At 43.8% G+C, this 20,810-nt stretch overlaps 2 protein-coding genes across 6 annotated transcripts in view; both read right to left on the minus strand.

Annotated features, from left to right (window-relative positions):
* Positions 1–383: 383 nt before the first annotated feature.
* Positions 384–1,736, minus strand: LOC118502381. The gene is made up of 3 exons (XM_036034602.1): positions 1,690–1,736; positions 905–1,223; positions 384–824 (listed from the first exon to the last, which is right to left on the minus strand). Exons 1-3 carry the CDS (start codon positions 1,734–1,736, stop codon positions 384–386), a joined length of 807 nt encoding a protein of 268 aa, XP_035890495.1.
* Positions 1,737–2,717: 981 nt separating this feature from the next.
* Positions 2,718–20,810, minus strand: part of LOC118507535 (ABC transporter G family member 23) — a 42,633-nt gene continuing 24,540 nt past the window's right edge. For 3 of the 5 annotated variants that reach the window (XM_036046107.1, XM_036046110.1, XM_036046108.1), the window contains exons 3-12: positions 11,889–12,050; positions 7,377–7,495; positions 7,113–7,308; positions 6,838–7,039; positions 6,621–6,772; positions 6,404–6,548; positions 6,244–6,330; positions 5,771–6,161; positions 5,453–5,702; positions 2,718–5,378 (exon numbers count right to left, since the gene is read on the minus strand). In XM_036046107.1, coding sequence (XP_035902000.1) covers positions 4,811–5,378; positions 5,453–5,702; positions 5,771–6,161; positions 6,244–6,330; positions 6,404–6,548; positions 6,621–6,772; positions 6,838–7,039; positions 7,113–7,308; positions 7,377–7,495; positions 11,889–12,050 — 2,272 coding nt within the window. In that variant the 3' untranslated portion in view covers positions 2,718–4,810. Of the gene's footprint in view, positions 5,379–5,452; positions 5,703–5,770; positions 6,162–6,243; positions 6,331–6,403; positions 6,549–6,620; positions 6,773–6,837; positions 7,040–7,112; positions 7,309–7,376; positions 7,496–11,888; positions 12,051–18,105; positions 18,550–20,810 lie in introns of all 5 variants that reach the window. The other 2 variants (XM_036046111.1, XM_036046112.1) reach the window with 1 other exon arrangement.

Raw genomic sequence — 20,810 nt, forward strand, 5'->3', positions numbered from 1 at the left:
CCGAGCATGTCCGGGATATGGCTATAAATAACTAGGCCTATTTAATTTTGTTAAATTGTTTTTTTTTCGTGAATTTAATCCACAGTCGGTTTAATCCACCACATGCGGTGGTGACTATACGGCACCGGACCGTAATACTTAATAAATAAAATAAAAAATCGTGCAATTCCTTATGAATTGAAATATTTCAGCTCAAAATAGCATTGAAACATCTTTCAAATATTTCAAGCGAATATTTCAATGTTGAAAATTCAAATTAACCTCTATAAAGTGGAATTGCAAACTACCCTTTGTGAGATAGCTATCTCATGGTCACAAATTACGACTATATACTACTATAAATATACTAAATCGTTTATTTTATCAAAATAATACACACTACTTTAGCAGATAGAATTACCAAACGTTGATTGATCCAGCAACGTTTTCGATGAACAGAAAGCATCTCCAACAGAAACCTTCATAGGAAACGATACGATCCGTATATCACCAGTTGTCGATATTTGCAGCGAGTTAGAGCCCGTCCGCCCGATTGTTCCGACTGGAACATTGAGCGGCTGTTGTAGCTGTCCTGTGATTGGATTGTAAGGATCACACCGAGCTTTGGCCAGAATGCATGAGGTAGTGTTCACGTAGAATCCGATCCGTTGCGCCTCCACGTTGAGATCGCGATTGACGAGCGTTTGCAGAATGCATTGATTGATAAGCATGTTCCCGTTTATCCTTCTGATGCACTGCACAAACTCACAGTGTCCGGAGTAGCAATCGGCGCTAGATGCACTAGTTGGCGAGACAGTTACGGGGCGCGAACCTGTCACAATGCCCTGGGAAAAGCAATTCATTAGTTATATCACAATCACTTCTCAGCGATTTGAACGATATCAATAGAACAAAATGATCTTACTGCAAGATTGGTTGCACAAGTTGCATAGCTAGTATTGATGAGATACAGGGAAGCACATTGGCTGATTGCTGCCAGTTGTGATGATCCTGCTGCAAGAGCACCCGCCCTGAAAAAGCACCCGTAACAAGCATCTCGGGTTGTCACGGTAGACGTTTGTGTTGTGTTGCACAGCAGATTGAACAGGGAGAGTAGACGCTTATCGTTAGCCGGACATATTGGCCATGGGTTAACAAACTTAAAGCCGAAAAGATGAACCGCTACCAGACAGTGCACCACGAGCAATAATGTTGAAAGGCGCCACATCTCGTACGTCGTTACACTGAAACGTTTCGACGCAAACTACAAAGCCATACGTCATCCTAGGCCAGACAGCGCTGCTTAGTTCTTGACGCATTTAATGGTTCAACCAGCCGGAACTAATATCAATTTGCACACCTACCAGCCCATCACCTAATACCGGCAAATCGGAGTAACGCGCGTTGGTTTTGATTGTTGGGACAAGCGTCATAAAAATAATAGAGAAAGTTGTCTGCTTTCACTGGTTAGAATATAAAAAAAACGTTGCGCTCTTAGGTGCGAGATTGATGAACAGCGGGAAAATGGTAACACTACTGGTACACTACAGTGTCATGCAACATACGAGTTTGATGCGATGTGGACTGTTGCTCCATCTATATAGAAAAGCTTGTATACAGTGACGGAAAAAAGCTATAAGACTACCCTCCGTTTCTTGTTGTTGCAGAAACTGCCGCTTTCGATTCGAATATTGGATGCATTTCACTTACTCAGCGTTACAACTTCGGAAGTAACGATCACGATCTAGCGCCTTCATCTTCTAATCCAATATCGGCAACAATGCCACCACGAAATCTTCGTTTGGGCTACTACGCCACCTACTTCCATGTTGACGGCCTTTAAAGAATGTACTGGCGGAGTCGTCCGATGCCTCTTACATGACATGATCAGCCTACCAGTCTGCTATGGAGGTTACGGTTATATTAAGGATACATTAGTTATAACTTTACGAAAATATGGAACTAGCATCAGTAGCAACACAATTTTCTATCACAATACTGTTTTGGTGCTCTGAATCATTGCTTGACAAAATATGTTGAGACTCAAAAAAAAGTAATAACCAGAAGTTCGGCTCCTGGTGCAAGTGCAGCACTTTACATCTATGCATCGACAATGCATTATCGACCGCTCGAGACGAACCTACTATATAGTCTTGGGCAATTTTTACTAATTGGTTATGCGTTTCCGGGATTCCGGGAATGTAAGCGCCAGAAATATTGATGCGCGTAAATATCTCGATACAAAACCGATCCGTTTAAATAACAAATGTTTGTAAAATGTTTGCAGGAAAATATCCTGACGCCGACTACACCGAGTGGACGGTCGGTCTGTCCGTCGGTATTAAATTTATGGAGAATAAACAATCACCGAGCTAGTTCTATGGGGAGGCGCGGTTGTAGATGAGACAGTGGCGCCGGTAGGACCGAGGCACAAATCCCTTCCAGACCGTTCTGCCGTAGTGATGACTGACTTTCCGATATCTGTTCGATATCTAGCGATATCAATAAGTCTAGTAAACCAGAAATGGCAGGCTTAACGACCTAAGAGATCGAATTTTAATGAAAAACATCTGGATTGATACTCTTTTTCTAAAATCTTCAACCCAAGGTAAACTCCATCTGCACCAAATTAAATTGTGTTACTGTAACGTCCGGCACTGTATATGCAGCTTTTTTTTGCCACGTTTTTTTCTCAACCAAATTCCATACGTGAGTAGAACATGCACAAGCAATAACGGTTTTTTTGTTCTTCGGTTTTTATTTTTAATATTATTGACATTCATTGTTTTATTTTCCTCCACAAATACATTGATACACATGCCGCCAGGTAGGCGGCACTGTTGCATTATTGCAAAATCCTACACTTACGTTAACTCAAAACAATGTTTACCCCCATTTGTTGTAAGCAAGAGTTCGCTGCGTTTATTGATTTAGTGTTTTAACTGTTGCCTTTCCTAACCCACCCCTTGGTATTGTGTATGTGTGTGTGTGTGTGTGTGTACGTGTTTTTTTGTCATATGCCGCTAGCGAATCAACACCACTCTTAACAAGTACAGTACATAAGAGCCCAAGAAGTCAGATGGATAAGAAACATACTAGCAAAATAAGTTTAATATTAGTTTCATTGTCCGTGTTTCCTCATATGGTTTTTCTCCCGTATAATGTCCGCCCCTTCGCGTCGAGCCAGGGGCGCCCGTTCTCCAGTGCTCCTCCAAAGGCGGCCGTTTGCTGCAGATTGGTAAAGTCCCGGTCCCCCTAAATGTACATAAGCCACCGTCCCGGGGTCCGTTCGAACAAGGCTGATGTAGTAGCATGCAACGTCATGTTTCACGGCAATCCACCATCTTCACACTCAGGCCACACATAAATTTGATATGTTTTTTTTAAGTACGTACATGTTTATGCCTTACAGTAAGTAACCAGGACGAAAAGGGATAAAGGTGTGCTTTACTTTGCACTGCCACTAACCGAAAGTGTAGCGCAGACGCAGTTTTAAAGTAAGTATTTATAGATGCATGCACAGATCTTGCTCGAAGGATCACTACGTACAGACACATTTGAATTGAATTTAGAGTTGATCAAATCATTCTACGATGATTTAACCAAACATTTTTGTTTCGCATGTTTTATTTGTATTGGCGGGTTTATGTGCAGGAGAGAGTGATCGTTTCGCTTCCAGAAGTCCAGAAGATCTGACAAAAACGGATTGATTTTCCTGCGAACATCTGAATGATCTGATGTTCTGGAGGAAATGCATATGCACCTCGCTGTATGCTTCTGTGTGTGCCTGGGTTTGTATGTGTGCATGCATGCGTAAACCAATTGTGTGTTGGATATTTCCATATTACACCATATTAGATATATTAATACTCTGGTATGATGATACATATTTATAATAAAAAATATAGCTTTTCCTCATTGCTTTACAATCACAGTTCACATTGACGCGTTCGTGTATATGTTTGTTTGTTTGTTTGTTGTTTTTTTGTTTTGCTTTTGTTCTCCTTTTTTATTAGTTTGTATGTTTGTATTGCTTGTCACTTTTTTCCCTTTTCGTTTGTGAAAAATATACCCCCACCCAGTTTTACTCATACAGTATAGCCACAACACTCGCACACGAACACGATTCGCCATTTGTATTACCCCACCACATTCATACATTATATTGTCGCGCATACACACCCGCACATAAAACTCCATTCATGCCCCTTTCATCTCATTTGCTCGATCACTCGAAAGATCTCGTTCACACTACTCGATCGTGTCATAATTCTTTATATAATCGATTACTTCTTAATTGGTGCCGACAGCCAAAAGACAGCGTGCCGGCCGAACGTTCGATAAGAGAATATTCCAGTCCTCAGCTTATCTAGCCTGCAAGCGTTCTGTTATGTGGTAAAGCTCGCCCCCTGCTTTCACGCGGGTTGGATTCGTTGGTGAAGTGGTTAAAAAAATAATAGAAGACAGAGAAAAAAAAAACACCAATGACAACCTCGGCGAGCGATCCTACGGGGTAACTGGAATTTCTTACTAAACATACTTCTATCGTTTAAGGGAACAGAAGTATTTTGACCATAGTGGGTAGAGTGCTAGAAGTAGCGGAAGGCGATAAAAAGATGATAGATGAGAGTCCAAGACGTAAGATTGAGCAAATTCTAATGTTTGTCTGTTTCGTTTTACAGCACCACCTTCGTGGTCGCGATGCTACACGTCTCACTTCTAAAGTCTTCTTTCCCATGCCCGCACGATCGTACGCTGTTTGGATCTACGCTGTCGGTGAAATGAAAATATCCCCATTTACCATCACTCTTAAGCTATGTACGCCAGCGATTTAGCCTCGCTTGAACTTAAGCACCAGCATCGTGATGATAAGGAACAGCGCGATCCAAGCGATCGTCGACACAAAGCCCATGTACACGTCCGGCTCCATTATGCTCCAGCCGCGGGCCAATATCGAGCGCAGGGACGTGGTGGCCAGGGTGAGTGGCAAACAGAGCGAAACGTATCGCAACACCAGCGGCATACCTTCGATGGGCCAAATAACACCCGAAAGGAGCAGCGTGGGATAGAAAGAACCCAGCGCGAGCTGGATCGCGTTACGTTCGAGCTCACAGATTGCCGAAATAACAAACCCGAAGCACATACCGCACAGACCCTGGAGAATGGTCAGTACTACGATCCAAGCGATCTCCCCGTTGTTCGTTACACCGAACACCACGATCATGAAGAGCAGTACCAGTGCCGTTTGGCCGCACATCACCACAAACTGGGTAACGACGTGCGAGAACAGAATTTCGCTCGGTGTCACACCGGCAACCCACGAACGATCCAGTAAACCCTCGGTACGTTCGATGATCAGTGCCGACGAGGTTAGTGCCACTGCCAGGAAGAACACAATACTGTAGGGGTGTAAAAGAGAAGCATACCAAATCAATATGAGCGTTTAGTGATTGTTAATGATCAATTTACTTACGTCAAAATGACTCCTGGCGCGACGAAATCGGTGAACGAAGGATCATTGGTACCGTAGATCGGTGCCTTAAACTGAATCGGTACATCGCCAAGCTTCGGGTTGTTGTCGCACACTCGCAGCAGCTGCTGGGCAAACTCCCGATAGGCGACCTGCAGGTCTCGGTTGAGCATGATGCCGATCTGCTGGTTAGACATATCGAGCCACACGCGAATTTCCGACTGATCCAAGGTTTCGTCGTCCGCATCACGTCCTGTACGGAGGATGGATCAAATTAGCTAAACCATATCTAACTTTGCCCTTATGTCCGCAACTACTTACCCAGAGCAATACGTGCCACGAGCGCATCGGTAAAGTTGTCGGTGAAATATAACGCACCCCACGCATTTCCATCCCGTACCGCACCAAGCGCCGAATCCAGGTCTGGGTAGTATTCCTTCACGATGGTTGTGTTTAGGTGGCTCAGGTACCGGCAGGACAGATTGGTAAAGCTACATCCCGGATCGAACGCACAGTCCGCACCGATGGTCGAGTTCATTTCACCGTTTACGATTGCCATCTTCAGGTTGGTTGGATCGCGCCCGATCGCCAAACAGAACAGGATCACCTGCATTACCGGGAGTGCAAAGATAAACAGCATCACGCCCACGTTTCGCCACATGCGCAGGATGTTCTTCACGAGCAGTGCTCGGATTTTTCCCTTCGAAGTAAACTTTGGGAATGGAAAAGAGAAGCAAAATTAGTTGTCAACTTAAGGATTTTTCAAGAGCTATGTCATGAAGGGTGTAACTTACATTGGAACAACCCGAACATTCGGTGCAGTTATCGCATTCGACTGCTTGACTGATCGCACCAGGCGCTGACCCATTGAGTCCGTTAATCTGAGAAGGCAATAAATTGAAGGATCAACTTTTAATGTCCAATTGTCGAAGCAATCTTTGCAACAACACTTACAGCAATGGTCGATCCGTTGCTGTCACTGATGAGTACTTCCTTGCTCTGGTGGAAGTTTAATCCGACGACTCCGCTTTCCTGGCTGACGTAGACTGGGTTGTCCTTTTTGTTGCCGAACGCTAGTGCCGATAGTGATATGTTGTTGCTGTAGAGGTAATAAAATTTTTGATTAGTTCTCTCAACATCACCTCAAGTTGCGGTGGGCGATGCAACGTACCTGATGTTCAACTCAGCTGGAGCCACATTAGCTTGACCCTGTTTGCGAGACAGCTTGAGGAAGACATCTTCCAGGCTGCTGCAGCGATACATCGACAGCAGACAGCTGGGCGATTCCTCTGCCAGCAGTCGCCCGGACCGCATCAGACCGATCTGAAATATGCGAAAGATGGTATTCAGATTGATAGGATCATACGAAAGGGTTCCGTCTGTCTTACCGTATGTGCTTGTCGGGCTTCTTCGATGTAGTGCGTTGTGATGATGACGGTTTTCTGACCGGCCTTGGTGATGTGTACGAGATGATTCCATATACTTTGTCTAAGTAGTGGATCCACACCGACGGTTGGTTCATCGAGAATGAGCAGCTCCGGATCGTGCATCAGGGCAACGGCGAACGAAACTCGACGCTGTTGACCGCCACTGAATACGACCACAAAAGAATATGTCCACAATAAGAACTACGAACTGGTTAGGGTTTTAAGGTCATCCTTACCTCAAATTCTTCACCAACCGAGACTCCGATGGCAGATCGAGAAAATTGAGCAAAAACTGTAACCGCTCGGCAATCTCTGACGTGTGCATGCCAAAGATCCAGCCGAAGTACATCATCGTCTCGCGGATCGAGAATTCGCCGTATAAAGCTATCTCCTGGGGCATATAACCTACGCGAGCTCCCGGTACACCGGATCCTGTAGTGGGAAAAAGCAAAATAATTAAAATGGAATGTTTGACCTATCGACTGAGCTCTTGAGCTTACCCTTTGTGCCCGGCTTTCCTCCGAGGACCCATATTTCTCCTGAGTTTAGTCGCTTTCTGCCTACTATGCATGATAGAAGTGTCGTTTTACCGCACCCGGATGCTCCTAAAAGTCCATAACTACAGTCGCGGAAAAAAGGGGAGAACAAAAAACAATCGTTATTGATTTTATTACATCTAGCGTCTGGCGCAATTCGTCCCAATTCGATGATTAGTTTGATTTTAATTTTCGCCATGTTTCATCACACCATCCCCCGACTCGGATGCTTTACGGCCCTGCCGAGCTAATTGTTTTCCATGGTTAACGCACTACCGATCCCACACAAGGGTAACACTAAAGCCATCTTAGCTGATCCACGAAGCGTCACAGCACAGGCAGCGAACAGGCAGGTACGGCTCGTTCGAATCCGATTCCAATCACGTGCCAACGATTTATGTACGCCTTTGGACGGTGGGGTGTCCATTTGCGTTAGATATGGCCTCCGCTGCTGTTGTGCCGACACCGCTTAGGGCAACGAAATAAATAATCATTGGCAACGGTGCTGGAACCAGCGGCAAAGGGATCCTCTCGATCGCCATCGCGATCTGTCAAACTCCTAAGTGTTGCTGGTGATATGGCGACGCTTAATGTGTGTTAAGAAATTCTACAGTGGTTCGTTTCACTGTTCAAAGACGAGGCATATTGTGTACGCTCGAAACGTAATGCAAAGAAGGAGGATTTGCAAATGCAAACACCTATTCATCAGCCAGTTACCGCGGTTTGCTGTCGGTAAATGTGCATCAAGATCATCGTCTCGCTATTGTAACGATGCAGTGGGATGCGTCTAATGGATGTCACTGGTCCCGAGATGGTGCCGTATGGTAAACCATCCAAGCCGGAAGCTGTCCTTTGCACAGGAATGTTGGTGTCGCGTACGTTAAAACAATGATCAGTCCGTAAAGAAAGGCTTTGTCTTGTGCCCTGCAAGAACTGCTAAGAGCTTTATAATATTTTCAATCATAGTTTATAGCTTATTTTTCTAACACGTCGAACATTTTTGTGACGCCCGTGTAACGATTCTGTTCCATCGTTGTTTGTTCCTTTGTTGATGTGATCATATCGTTTATTTTGATTATGTCCTCCACACATCTCCGCGTGGGTCTGATTAGCCAGAAAAGGTCCTGAGAATCGCCTTGACCTTTAAAATATTTTTGAATATCTTTTGACACTGATAGGCAGTAAACTTGCTTGCAGCTTCGTACGGTTTGAACGTGTCTTCAACGAATTCATCGGCGAACAATGCTCCGGAAGTGGCACATCCAAGGACGCATGATACACAACCAATCTGTAGCGATTGTACCCTTCCATGGGCAGTGGCAGATCCATGTGTACCACACATGACCGTAGCGTGAAGGAAACGCCCGGAAGAAAAACAGATGATTCGTCCACACGGACAAATCAAGACCATTGTGTGGTATTTATTGTTGGGCAGAGCAGGGAAAGACAATGTACTGTCATACCATAAGTGAAATGAATTGAGCGTTATTAAATGCCCTGCGGTGCAACAACGTATCATGGTCCGTAATGTTATTAAATCATAAAACAAGGAAAAAGTAAACAGTGACAGCACATTGAGTGTGCGATCGTTGCGTTTTCAAGTACACATATCCGAACGACACAAGCTATCCTACCTTCGGCAAACTGTTGATAACAAACCAATTATACTCCTTAACACCACGAAAGGGTTTCCGATGGCCGTGCTGTGTACATGAAAGCAATTCTACCAGCTGGCTTAGATGGTGGTCCAATTTTTCTAACTACAGCAATTACTTTTGTGTCCATTGCCCATGCAACCGTTACGGACCACAGCCGTATGTCTACATTGTATAGCAGCGAATCATCATCGGCTTCGTCACAAATCCGTACCGTATGTGCTTTGATCAGCATGCTGATAGTTGTGTGTGTATGTGTTTTCTCATATGTGCTCATCATCGTACCGGAACTGGCAGTAAACTTTCGACCTCTGTGTAAAGGGGTTCATTTGTTGCAGCCAGTGATGGGAAAGGTGTTTTAGTCACAACATATTTACACCGCAAATCATACCAAGCCAGGTGAGGCAAAGGTCGATTCTCGACTGACCCTCACCGTTAACTCCACCGTGAAAGAAAAGTATCTTTGCATGGTTTCTTTCACAGCAAAACCTTTTTGCACACCACACCGCACGGTTGATTGTCGCAATAAATTAAGAGTAGCGTTGTAGGCCCATTATGCGAATGTGTGTGTGTGTCTATTGTGCATCAAATCCGGAACATAAAGTGCACAACAGATAGTGTCGAACGTTAACCGACAAACGAACAGTAAGAGCCTGGCTGATTTTGGAAAAGTCGATGATTAGCAAAGATGAACACAACCGCCATAATTACTTCCGTGATAATGGAATGGCATGCGAAGATGGTGGTGGCTTGCTTGCCAACGATTTGTTGTCTGTCGGCTGCTCGTTTGAGATGATCGAAAACGTTGGGGAAGGAAACGATCCAACGATACGCTCTTTTAATTGATTCGCCCCAATCGAGACGAGTCTGATAAACCCGAGCGATAGTGAGAATTAAAAAAAGCAGCAACTACAGCCCCGAAACGTTGAAAATATTTGGAAGTCATCTTAAATTTTGCAAGTTGTACTTTCAATTCTTAACTCACCTGATCCATCAAAGGTTTCGCCAAGGTTAATCAAAGAGCGTAAAGCATGAAGAGGGTTCAGAACGTGTTGGAATTTAGTTTTAATCATTCTGTAAGCCTCCGTATGGCGGACACACGTTATCGAATAGTGAATCAAAAGATGAGAATAGGTATTGGTTTGTTTTTTTTTTTTGTAATTGAGATCAATTAATTTGCCCAGATTATACAAACAAGATCAATTGACTGTCTAAAAAAAGGCCTAATGATATTTCATTCTCGGTTTAATTCTCTATCTATCAGGGCGGTCGTTCAGTCACTTAGACTTAAACATTGCTCACATCCAGTCCTGTGATCAATTAATTTTATTTCTAATTTACCTAAAAAGGTGTCGATAAATTAAGACAGAGTTGAATTATTACTGAAGAAATAAAAATCTCATCTAAACAGAGTCCCTAAATGGTTCGAACATTACTACTTTAACTGAAAAGCCCTGTACTGCTTTCATTCGTGGATAGTGTTTGTTTGAACGTTGATCTGTTGTGGCTATTGAAATTTTATTTTTTATGAAATCAAGACTTCGATCTGCAGAAACACGAGCTACACACAGAAAACTCTATACTAAACCGAAATTCCATTTGAATATCAGAATAAATACGAGTGTTAGAGTAAAAGTCCTCATGAAATGTAAGGATTTCTATTTTGTGTGTGTTAGGCCAGATGTTAACGTCACCAATCTTTCACAATGCAGAACGTAGCATTGTGTCCCATTGAATCCTACGTAGGACAGATTTCTCAATTTCGGATAAAACCAAATCAAGCCAACCAGACCCCAAGTGCTAGAAGTCCTTGAAGAAGGACATGAAGCTGTCTAACAGTAAGTCAAACCAAGCAATGCCATGAGTCGGCAGTAGATGATAATACATTAAGTGATCGAATCGTCCAGCCAATACTGAGTATGAAGCATCAATCTATGAATATTTCCTTTGGCTGCCAACGATTTTTGCTTCCTAACTTGCTTTGTATGGTAATTTGAAACGGAATCCACGTATCAGCTGCAGTTATATTTAGATGACAAAATCCTTCCGCTTTATACCGCGCAACAACAAAAACGACTTTTGACATCTAACGGCTTCTTTTCAAAAAAGTATGCAAAGTTCTGGATCGCTGCCAAAGCATATGGGAAGCGATTGGGAACTGGTTTTCCTTGTATCCCATTTTAACGGATTCACAAATTCTTGTAGCGTTTTTCATGGAGTTGGAACATCCAACACAGGCGTCCCACAAAGCTTCGTCGTGGCGTTTTCGGTTCTTCCGCCACTTTTGAAACGTTCAAACCAGAAATCGTAACCAGTTGTTATCCAGTTGGGGCATAGTTCTCATAAACATTCCAAAACATGGGATGGCCGATTCTGCCGTTGGCTGACGATTAAGAAATAAACGAACCAAGACTTTTGCAAAATTTCTTTGTTTGCTCTGTGCTCATGGTAAAAAGCTAGTATATTTTTAAAATATGTAGCTTGCTGATGACGTTCTCTTTTCGCAGAGAGAAAGAAATCCTTCAAAATAAATTTGCACGCACATAATAATGTATTCATTTTAAACTTTACAAGTCTTGCGCTTCTTTTGGTATCAAAGATCTCTTTATAAAACCGAAAAAATCTATGAGAAACGTGACCCATGAAGCACAAACAGATAGTTTAGCTGGTTGATTAAAAATACCAAATTTTCCGTTCGTGGCGAATCCGATGACTTATTCGAATTGTGCACAAACCGGTACGGAAGTTTTTAAACGTAAAGTCATTTCAAGGCGTCAAATTGAGTCAAAATTTAATAACCAAATAAAAACCAAATACTTACATAGTTCCTTTGGCTACTGTCATGTTAAGATTCGATAGAACTTGGTTTGGTTTCTTCTTGGTGCCGTACGATTTGAATGCATGCCGCACGGAGACGGCATTCTGCTGTCTGCTCCACATTGTCCCTCCATCGTCGATCGTTGCCACACTGGTCTCACTGCCGCTGTAGGGTGAAAATGTAAAAGAGAATCGAAAATTTTTAAAGCAATAATTAAATTACCAATTATTTAACAATTGAGTCAATTTAACAAGGTTTGTTGCTTCATTTTGAAAAGATGGATTAGATATAAAACAACGCCGGGATTGCATACGAGATGCACTTGGCTCGTAGCGCGCATCGTGGTGTATGCTTTTTTAGTTCCGCTAGTTACATTCGACGCGCTTTGGCACGGTACAATAAAAATTCGAGGTAATGAGCAAAATGTTGGTAGATGATTCCTTCGTTTTCCAGCACGCTTCACCGCGCTTCACAACAAGTTGCGTATGAAAACTGCACAAAACACAGCTGTGATGGTGGTGATGTGGCGATTAAGTATGAACCATCCACTAACTAATTGTAATTGCACGTCTAGCCTTGATCTAACGCAACCAACAGAGTGCCACACGTGCAAGGTGGCTGGTGAGCTGCAGTGATACCGTCGTTTAGTAGCTTAATCCTTTTGACGGTCGCGACGCTCTTTGATACGTGAAAGAATTTTAACGACCGACAACCCTTGGCAACTAGGTCTAGGATAGTTTTTTTTTGTATTTTGGACCACTTGGACCAGCTCGTGGTGAAAGGAAGCGAAGTGTTTGTCGATTAAAATGGCTGACATTTGCTCTCGTATAACAGCAATAGTCATTAGTTACGTCAAGCAAAAATTAATTCAGTTCTTGTACTTTAAACCCATATATTGTCTCAAGCAGCTTTTTCACGTAAAAGCCACGTAAAGCCCTCAAGAGTGGCTTTTTCCCCGAAGATATGATATTGGCCTCATTTCGGGATGAAAGCTTCAAATTTTGACACAAATAAGTTGCGATCAGCCTAGACGCTGAGACCAGGTATGTCATGCGTGTGCCTAACCATACAATTTCCTTTACGCACCCCAACACCGGACTTTCCGGGAGAGAAGGTCATGATATGCTAATTCCATGCGTAAGCCTCGGATCGGCCACCATATCTTTACCAAAACGTTTCGAAACCGATCGCCACCACCTGACTGCGCAATCGGCAACCATTATCACGCAATGATCAAACAAGCCAATCCCCTTTTTACCGACGAGCGATCATATGTCTCTGTGTGTGCGTGTATGTACGATACTGCAATGATCGTGGACCATCCGAAATTAAACGCCACAAGAAGTACTTCCGCCATTCGATCAATGAAAAACGACCGTCGGCTGAAGCGGGTGAGAAGCAATCATTTCCAAGACCGATCGAGCACTCTCTGCTTCACCATGGTATGTTGCATTTGCTGCAGCTGCTTTCGTTCATGGAAGCTAGATGTTGCCCCTAAGAGCTAGGAGACCCGAGGCCAGAAGCTTTCGAAAAACGCGTTCGCCGACACACCGGCAAGGCTTGCACCGTCCGGGCGGCTTTCCAACGGCATATGAGGTTCGGTATGGGTAAGTGAAAACGAGCCGCGAAGAGGTTAGCCGCAGCAGTGAACCTTCAAGGACGCCGGAACGTTGGCCGCTGCACGTTGAATCATCAGCGCTGATTTAGGTGTCGAAGGAAGCAGTAGTGAAATCACGCCACCTAAGCGGAGTACGGATTTCTTGAATCAAGAAACGATTGAGGGTGCTCCTTTGTGAGGCTTAGAATAATCGTTGATAGAAACGGATTTTCAATTTCGATGACGTACTGTAGAAATACTGATATTCATAAATATCCGAAGCCAAACTTTTCGAAAAAAAATGGACAACGCATAATCTGGACGAGCGACAAATGATCGCGACTCGAGCAAATTACTCTTTTTAAAGTACACAAAAAAAAAGATTATCATGTTCTGCTTTAAAAAAAAACTGTCAAAATCAATATTGTCGTTAACATAGACGGTACAACACATCGACAAAGAACGACGACGACAACGACGCTTGTCTTACGTCAGGGTGCGATCAAGCGTGCAGGTGCGTCTAGAACGAGGAAGTCTCGGCGATTCAAGAAGATGACCGTGAAGCAGGAAACGAATAAAAATGCTGACAAGTTATGCCATATTAACACACACATGTATGCCGCCATCTTGTCTGCCTGGGTTTTTGTTGTTAGCAGCAGCAGCAGCAGCTGTTGCTTTTACTGTAATGAAGATTTAACTGCATTGGCTCTAGCGTTCCGTACTGTCCAGACAGTCCGACTGATGGACGGACTGATAACCTTGTTCCTTGGGCAGTAGACAAGTGACTCTAATTGAGGGAATAGCTTTCGGGAGTCATAATCGTTAGGATGGTGCCTGTTTTCGGTATCCCATTAGCTAGTACACATTTAAGCGGTCCAGCTGAAAACTGTGCGAATATTAAGCCGTAACGTGCAATGCTGGTATTCTAAGCGTGATATGTTTTGCGTTTGGAGGATGTTTTTATACAGCTCGTTAACTGGCAACACACATCCGAAAAAAAAACCGATCCATCATCACGACGCACATCAGCACAGTCGTCGTTCACGGCCTAAGTACACACTCTCGGGTGCCTAACCTTGAAGATGGCCGCTTATAGTGCGTGGCCATCTCCCACTCATCGTGGTCAAGCCATTACGAAAGAGAGAGAGAGAGAGAGAGAGAGAGAGAGGCTTGAGTGAAAAGGAGAGGGACAAAGAGACTGAAGCAAACAAGAAAAAGTACTAAGTGGCGTGATGTGCGTACTTTGTGTCATGAACGGAGCCAATCCTCAATTGGTTTTTGCCGTGGAGTCTATCTAGTCTATGCGACGCGGTGGACGATAGAAATCTGAAACATTTATTTACCCTTATTACAGCACCGACGCTACTAATGCGTTCCTGCCAGCCATCTTCTCCTCGCCACCCTTCATGCGCGGAACAGGAGAAGGGGTCAAATTTGCGTTTCGTTTCACTCCTCGGCCGCCCTGAATTCGGGTACGGTGCGACCTTTCGCATGATGCACGCTCAGCGGCTAGCCATACTCCTCTAACCGGTTTCTAATCGAACCGACCTCTGTACCGTCATTACATGACCAACGCAGCGTCGCCAGCACTGATCGCCTTGAAGCAGGCAAGCAGGCCCAACACGGCAAATTTCGTCCCGTTCAGCACAGACATCCAACTACCAACTTTGTTGAATGGTTGGCGTTCCAGTGCCTATTTGTCACTGTGGTGTGCTGGCCACCACAAATGGTGTACGAATTTTGAATACCGATTCGATGAAATGTGAGGATTAATGTATTCACGCACACACACACGCAGTGATCGATTGATCGAAATGGATGGCACACACACACACCCACACTACAAAATCTATTGACGCGTACTAATCGCGGGCAATACGCATCGGCAAAGGCTTTCTCTCGCATCTCCCCACCTTGATGCGTGATGGCGGACTGCCGAGCGTGATAGTGTGTGAGTAGAGATTAAGCAGCATAAAAAATGGCGTTTACTCATACTTACACACGCAGGCACACACGGACACTCGCACACATTCACCACCGTTGGGTGCAACTCGAATGAAACTGAATTGACCTTCGGAAATGTAGGCCGTCTTGTTTGTTGTATAACATCGCGATCGCACGCCATTTCGTCGGCTGGTGTTTCTTGTGTCGCGGGTTCGTCGTCGCCCCAACCATTGCAGTCGCCGTCACTGTCCTGAGCCGTTTGCTTCGAGAGGGTTTGCAGTAGCGCGCAGGGCTAGCGATGAGTTTTTGATGTTTGTGCCCACCTCTCTACGTGATAGCGCGTTTGCCGGTATCGTCCACGATATTTAAGTTTCAAGAAAGTACACAATAATTTTACACAACTTTTTTTATGTCCATCGAAGATGATATGTTTAGGATTAAATTTATATAAAAAGACAGCATGCTCCTATACATAACGACAACCTTGCGTCTCTTTGAAAAATACAAACTTCATCTGTTTTTTCCACTTGCAGCCCGTAAACCACCCAAACTTTATGGTGTGCGTTGGTTGAGATGGGTATCGCTGGTGTGCCTGACGACGGCGCTTTTTATACATGCTATTGACCCACCGTAGCTGGGCTGCAGTGCTGCCGCCGCCGGAATGTTTCTTGTGATCATTTTATTGTTGTGTTACAAGCGATTCACAATTTCATAGCCCGCCGGGCATGTGGTGCAATGGGCACACGCGAATTATGCGCGCCACACCGCACAGCACTACCACTATCCATCAGCCGAACTAAAACCCTTCTTTGTGTGTATATGCCCTTTGGCTCGTGCACACCGTAGCTCTTAATGTGGCGCAATTAAGCTAAGAAAGGCGAAAATGCACGAGGCTACTTCGGCGCGATGGTGCAAAAGGGTAGTGAAACAACAACAAAAAACACTACAAAACAATTACAAATCCCAATGTCGGAGTGATACATCGAGGACCGACCGACCACCGGGTAAAGCATTATTTAGCATCCGTGCAGCGAAACGATCGGCATATCGGCATGGGCAACGTTGTAAAACATCAGCAAACGATCGCATTAGCCATCACTGAATGGTTGATGATGGCTCAATTACACAATTGCTTTCTGTGAGCTGCTCATCAAGGAGGCCACGAAACGTGCACGATCGATCAATGTTTACCACGATTTCAATGGCATGTGCAATGAGGCGCGACTGATGCGATCCATTAAATTATTCTGAAAACAAAACGGCATGCAAATGATAACTGATGTTTCGCAAGAAACAAATGATATTTGTGTAGAACATCACTGATAAATATTACCCTTACCATGGTTTTCTTATTAATTTAAGGTGTCTGTGGACAATACGCACTGATACTAGAGATCGTGCAGCGGAGCGGAGTGGAGATTTGTTTTGGATGAAAGCTATAATCTTTTATGTGATCTTTAAATGATATTCTTCTTGTTACAATTTTGTTACAAAGCAGACATGCTCTATGAAAATGAAATGCTGACGGAGCCATCTAAGCTATGCGTAGTATACGGATAATTGCTAAACTCATTAGCATGATTGGTAGACCCTGGTATAATTTTGAACCAAAAAAAAAACTGCTCGAAGCAGGATTCAATAGACGCGAAATATTAAAACAAATAGAGCAACTTCAACAAAATTTACATACATTGCTCAGAAGAACACTAATATGCAGGTTATGAGTTTAAAGTAGTATAAAGCATCCTGATAAAAGACCTATGTTATTTTATGGATAACCCAATGTGATGGACGTAAATATGTGCTTCATGACGGACATGACGAATAAAGCTAGAACTATACTGATCTAGAGAATGGCTTAATATGTACCTCTCACATGCTAGCAACAGATTCTAAGATAAAAAACTTCACAGGCCTAAAGTCGTTTTAATTAAGTACCAGTACCCCGAAAAATTTGCAAGAATACTCCGCACTTAATCGTGGGGGTTCGTTAGGTACATGTTAATCATTTTTAAGCATAAGATGGTAGTGCTACTTTGGAGCTTTCATAACCACAATAATGTCCAGATGTTATAACGATATTGAAGATCAGACATACTAGTCCATCTCATTCATTTAGTTTTTCACGTACTTTGTTTTTCTATTGACTGCACAATATATTTTAAAAGAATGTCAGATATGCCATAGTGAAAAAATATCCTAGCTGACAAATTTAATGTTGAGCTGTGTTACGACGTAAAAGAAACCAAACAACTTTTAATTTTTTCTACAGCTATTATTTTTTATGCTCACTCGAATCTATGCTCAGAACTACGCATTTTAACTACGAAAATGCAATAAATGCGAAATGTTTATTTTTAACTATTTTTGAGCGCTATGCTTGAATATATATAGTTTGTGAGTATTTTGATTCTCATAAACAATCAAAACAGCATTTTTCTTATTCACTAAACTGTCCACATGACTTTTGAAAACCTTCTTACATTGATTACGAATATAGCTTCACAATTTCAGCACACACACGCACACACACTCGTCTCGTTTATCGTTTTCAAGCATTATCAATTAAAGCTCCCCCCAAAAAACATACAATAATAAACAAACGATCTCTATTTTGACAGTGATCGTCGATCAGTATTCGCAAACAATAAAGCCTATGATTGCTTCCGGCCTACTTACGTTATCAACATTTTATCATGTATTTCTGTGCGTCTGTCGTTCGAAGGGTGGGGAGATACTGTTGTCGTAACAGTCGGTGAGTTTCGGTTGTTTGTGAGCTCACTTCCGTTCCGTTTGGTCGGTGGCAGATAATTAGCCTCCTCGCTGCAGTGCACACCTGCTAACCGTGGATGCAGATTTTGTAACTTTCGCTGTGATGATTACCACCAAACGCGAAACAGCGCGTGGCCACGGAAGCCGTCGAGCCCTGTTCCCGTCGCTGACACCGCCTTAAAATGGCAGATTGGGAACAGTTCTGCTTCCGGCCCGGACAATGTTCACTATTGAGAAGGTATCACTATCACTTTTTCACCATAAACACTTATATGAGATGAGGATTGTAACCAGGATGGATTGTAGTAGAAAAAAAAAGGCAGGAGAGCTTGAAAAGCTCGGTGGCATCGACTATAACGAAGAAATTCGGAAAATTGAAATCACGGTTAGTCGCAAAAACGAAACGGATATCGGTATTCTCGCGAGAACTTGTTTGCACTGTCTGAGCTAAACACTTCCGAATCGAGTTCTACCGCTGACCTGAACTGAGATGCGTGCGCTAGCCTACAAGGAACACTTCCCGGAGGCACACTCCCACCATCGGAACACACGATCACTATCGGCGAGGATGATGATGGTGATGACGTTGAAGAAGACAACGCAGAACGATCAAGTCGAGTGACGGAGGGAGGAAACGTTCGGTGTGCTACCCAGTACCAAGATTGCAATCACAAACCGGTAGTGGTTAGAAAGCGAGTAAATCATCTCGGAAACCGGGTGATGAGGATGCTGCCGCGCACAGAGCTCTGAGATCAGGTCGGGTTCCGCATTTTCACGCCACATCTGGCAATTATGGATCGATGCATATTTTCCCAGCGTTAGTAGATCAATAAGTCCACGGTGGCTGCCGGTTGCGGTTTGCTTCCGAGAGGGTGGTACGTGAAAATCTAATCTGCCAATGCACCCTATTGGCAAAGCAATGCGGTAAACATCGAGCGAGTGAGAACAACAACAAATCCGTAGAAAAAAAAACGCAAACGATCTTGCTACTGCATGGAACATTACGACACGCTATCGCGCTCAACAGTTCAGGCTTTGGCGCGTCTCTCGGTTAGCGCACAGTTCGCTGCATTCCGCTAATGCCTTTACGCTGGGCACAAACATCGATTTCGACATTATGCATCCCCAGCTGCAGCCTGCCTGAACACGCCATGATCGCGAGGCCAGAATTAAGCAACGTACCCAGTTCGACTGGTTTAGCGAAAACATGTGAAGGTGGGCACTCTGAAGAGGACATGTGCATGTGCGGCTCGAACTCCGGCTCGGAGTACTCCCAAGAAGGAGAACGAGCAAGCATGCTTCACGTACGCACACACACACACACACACACTCACAAACACCATCAACACATCACAACAAATCGCAAGAAGGACTTCTTGTATAACTGGCTTACTAATGGTACATACACTACACACACGTTGGTTGCAAACTGCTACCAGCACCAGTGAGCAAACACATCACCAGTGAGGTTTTGTGAGGTGGATTTTTGGCTCACAAGCTTTCGCTCCTTCACTCTGTCCACCACCACCGGTCCAACACCGGGTTCATGGCAAGTTTGTGCGGTCGTTGATGTGGTGAGGGAAAAGGGAAACCATCGCGCGAAAAACAAATTAACCAACAAACCATACTCTTGCCAAACGCCAAGAATCGACGCCAAGAACCAAGACCCGCCAATGGTCAGATGGGTTGTGTTTTGGTGGGGAACGAGTCTGAGTAAATAGATACTTTTGCGCACTACACACGAAGAAACGAAACGAGTGATTGGCAAAATTCTTCAGTTGAAGGTTGTTTGAAAAGTAGTGAAGACGGAGGGAGACTCAAACGTCAAACAGTATTGTGCATCCACAGCGCGCCACGATCGTGTTTGTTGGGCGGCAGATGAGATTGCAACATTTTGCTTGTGTTTGAAAGTTTGCTTTTTGTTTGTTGATTTTGTTTTCGTTTGCTGTTTTCTTGTTTAATTCATCATCTCACTGATGATTTTTCGGCGTCGTCGGCCCAAAAGCACTTTACCACCAGAAATTGAGGCCACACTGGAGGAAGCGCTGTGTAGTTTAAGTTATTCTATCGCTTTCACAACAATCGTGAGCATTATTTCGTTTACTAGTCTTTGTTTGTATTTGAAAACTAAGCAAGTAAATCCCCAACTTGCATGCAAACCACTATCCGGCAAACTCTCTTCTGCATGGTAACGCGATACTGCAGTAAAAATGAGTATTATCGTTCAATTACACTCGCCATGTTCCACGCTTGGCTAACTCGCCGAACAAAGATTTCTGTCCAACTTTATCCTAACCCCCTATACCCCTCAACTCTCCCTTCTCATACCTCGCAGATATCAATAAAGTCTCACAAGGTTTATGCAAATTGGAGGTCTTTTTGGTCTCTTCCCTCCAAAATGTGATATCATTCGAATGTATGCCGGATGCGAAACGCAGGAAACCTGTTTCATACCCGATCCGATCACCATGGATGGATCGGCCAATCGCGTATTTGCGTTTGTCACGTCGCAGATAAAGACGAGCCTTCACTCGGGGTACGCACTTCCTTACCGCCTAACAACAACGACAGTTGGAGATAACCAACAAAAAAGAAAAAAACAGGATTCCAAG

Source organism: Anopheles stephensi, chromosome 2 (genome assembly GCF_013141755.1).
Source record: "Anopheles stephensi strain Indian chromosome 2, UCI_ANSTEP_V1.0, whole genome shotgun sequence".
NCBI classification, from domain to species: Eukaryota; Metazoa; Arthropoda; class Insecta; order Diptera; family Culicidae; genus Anopheles; species Anopheles stephensi.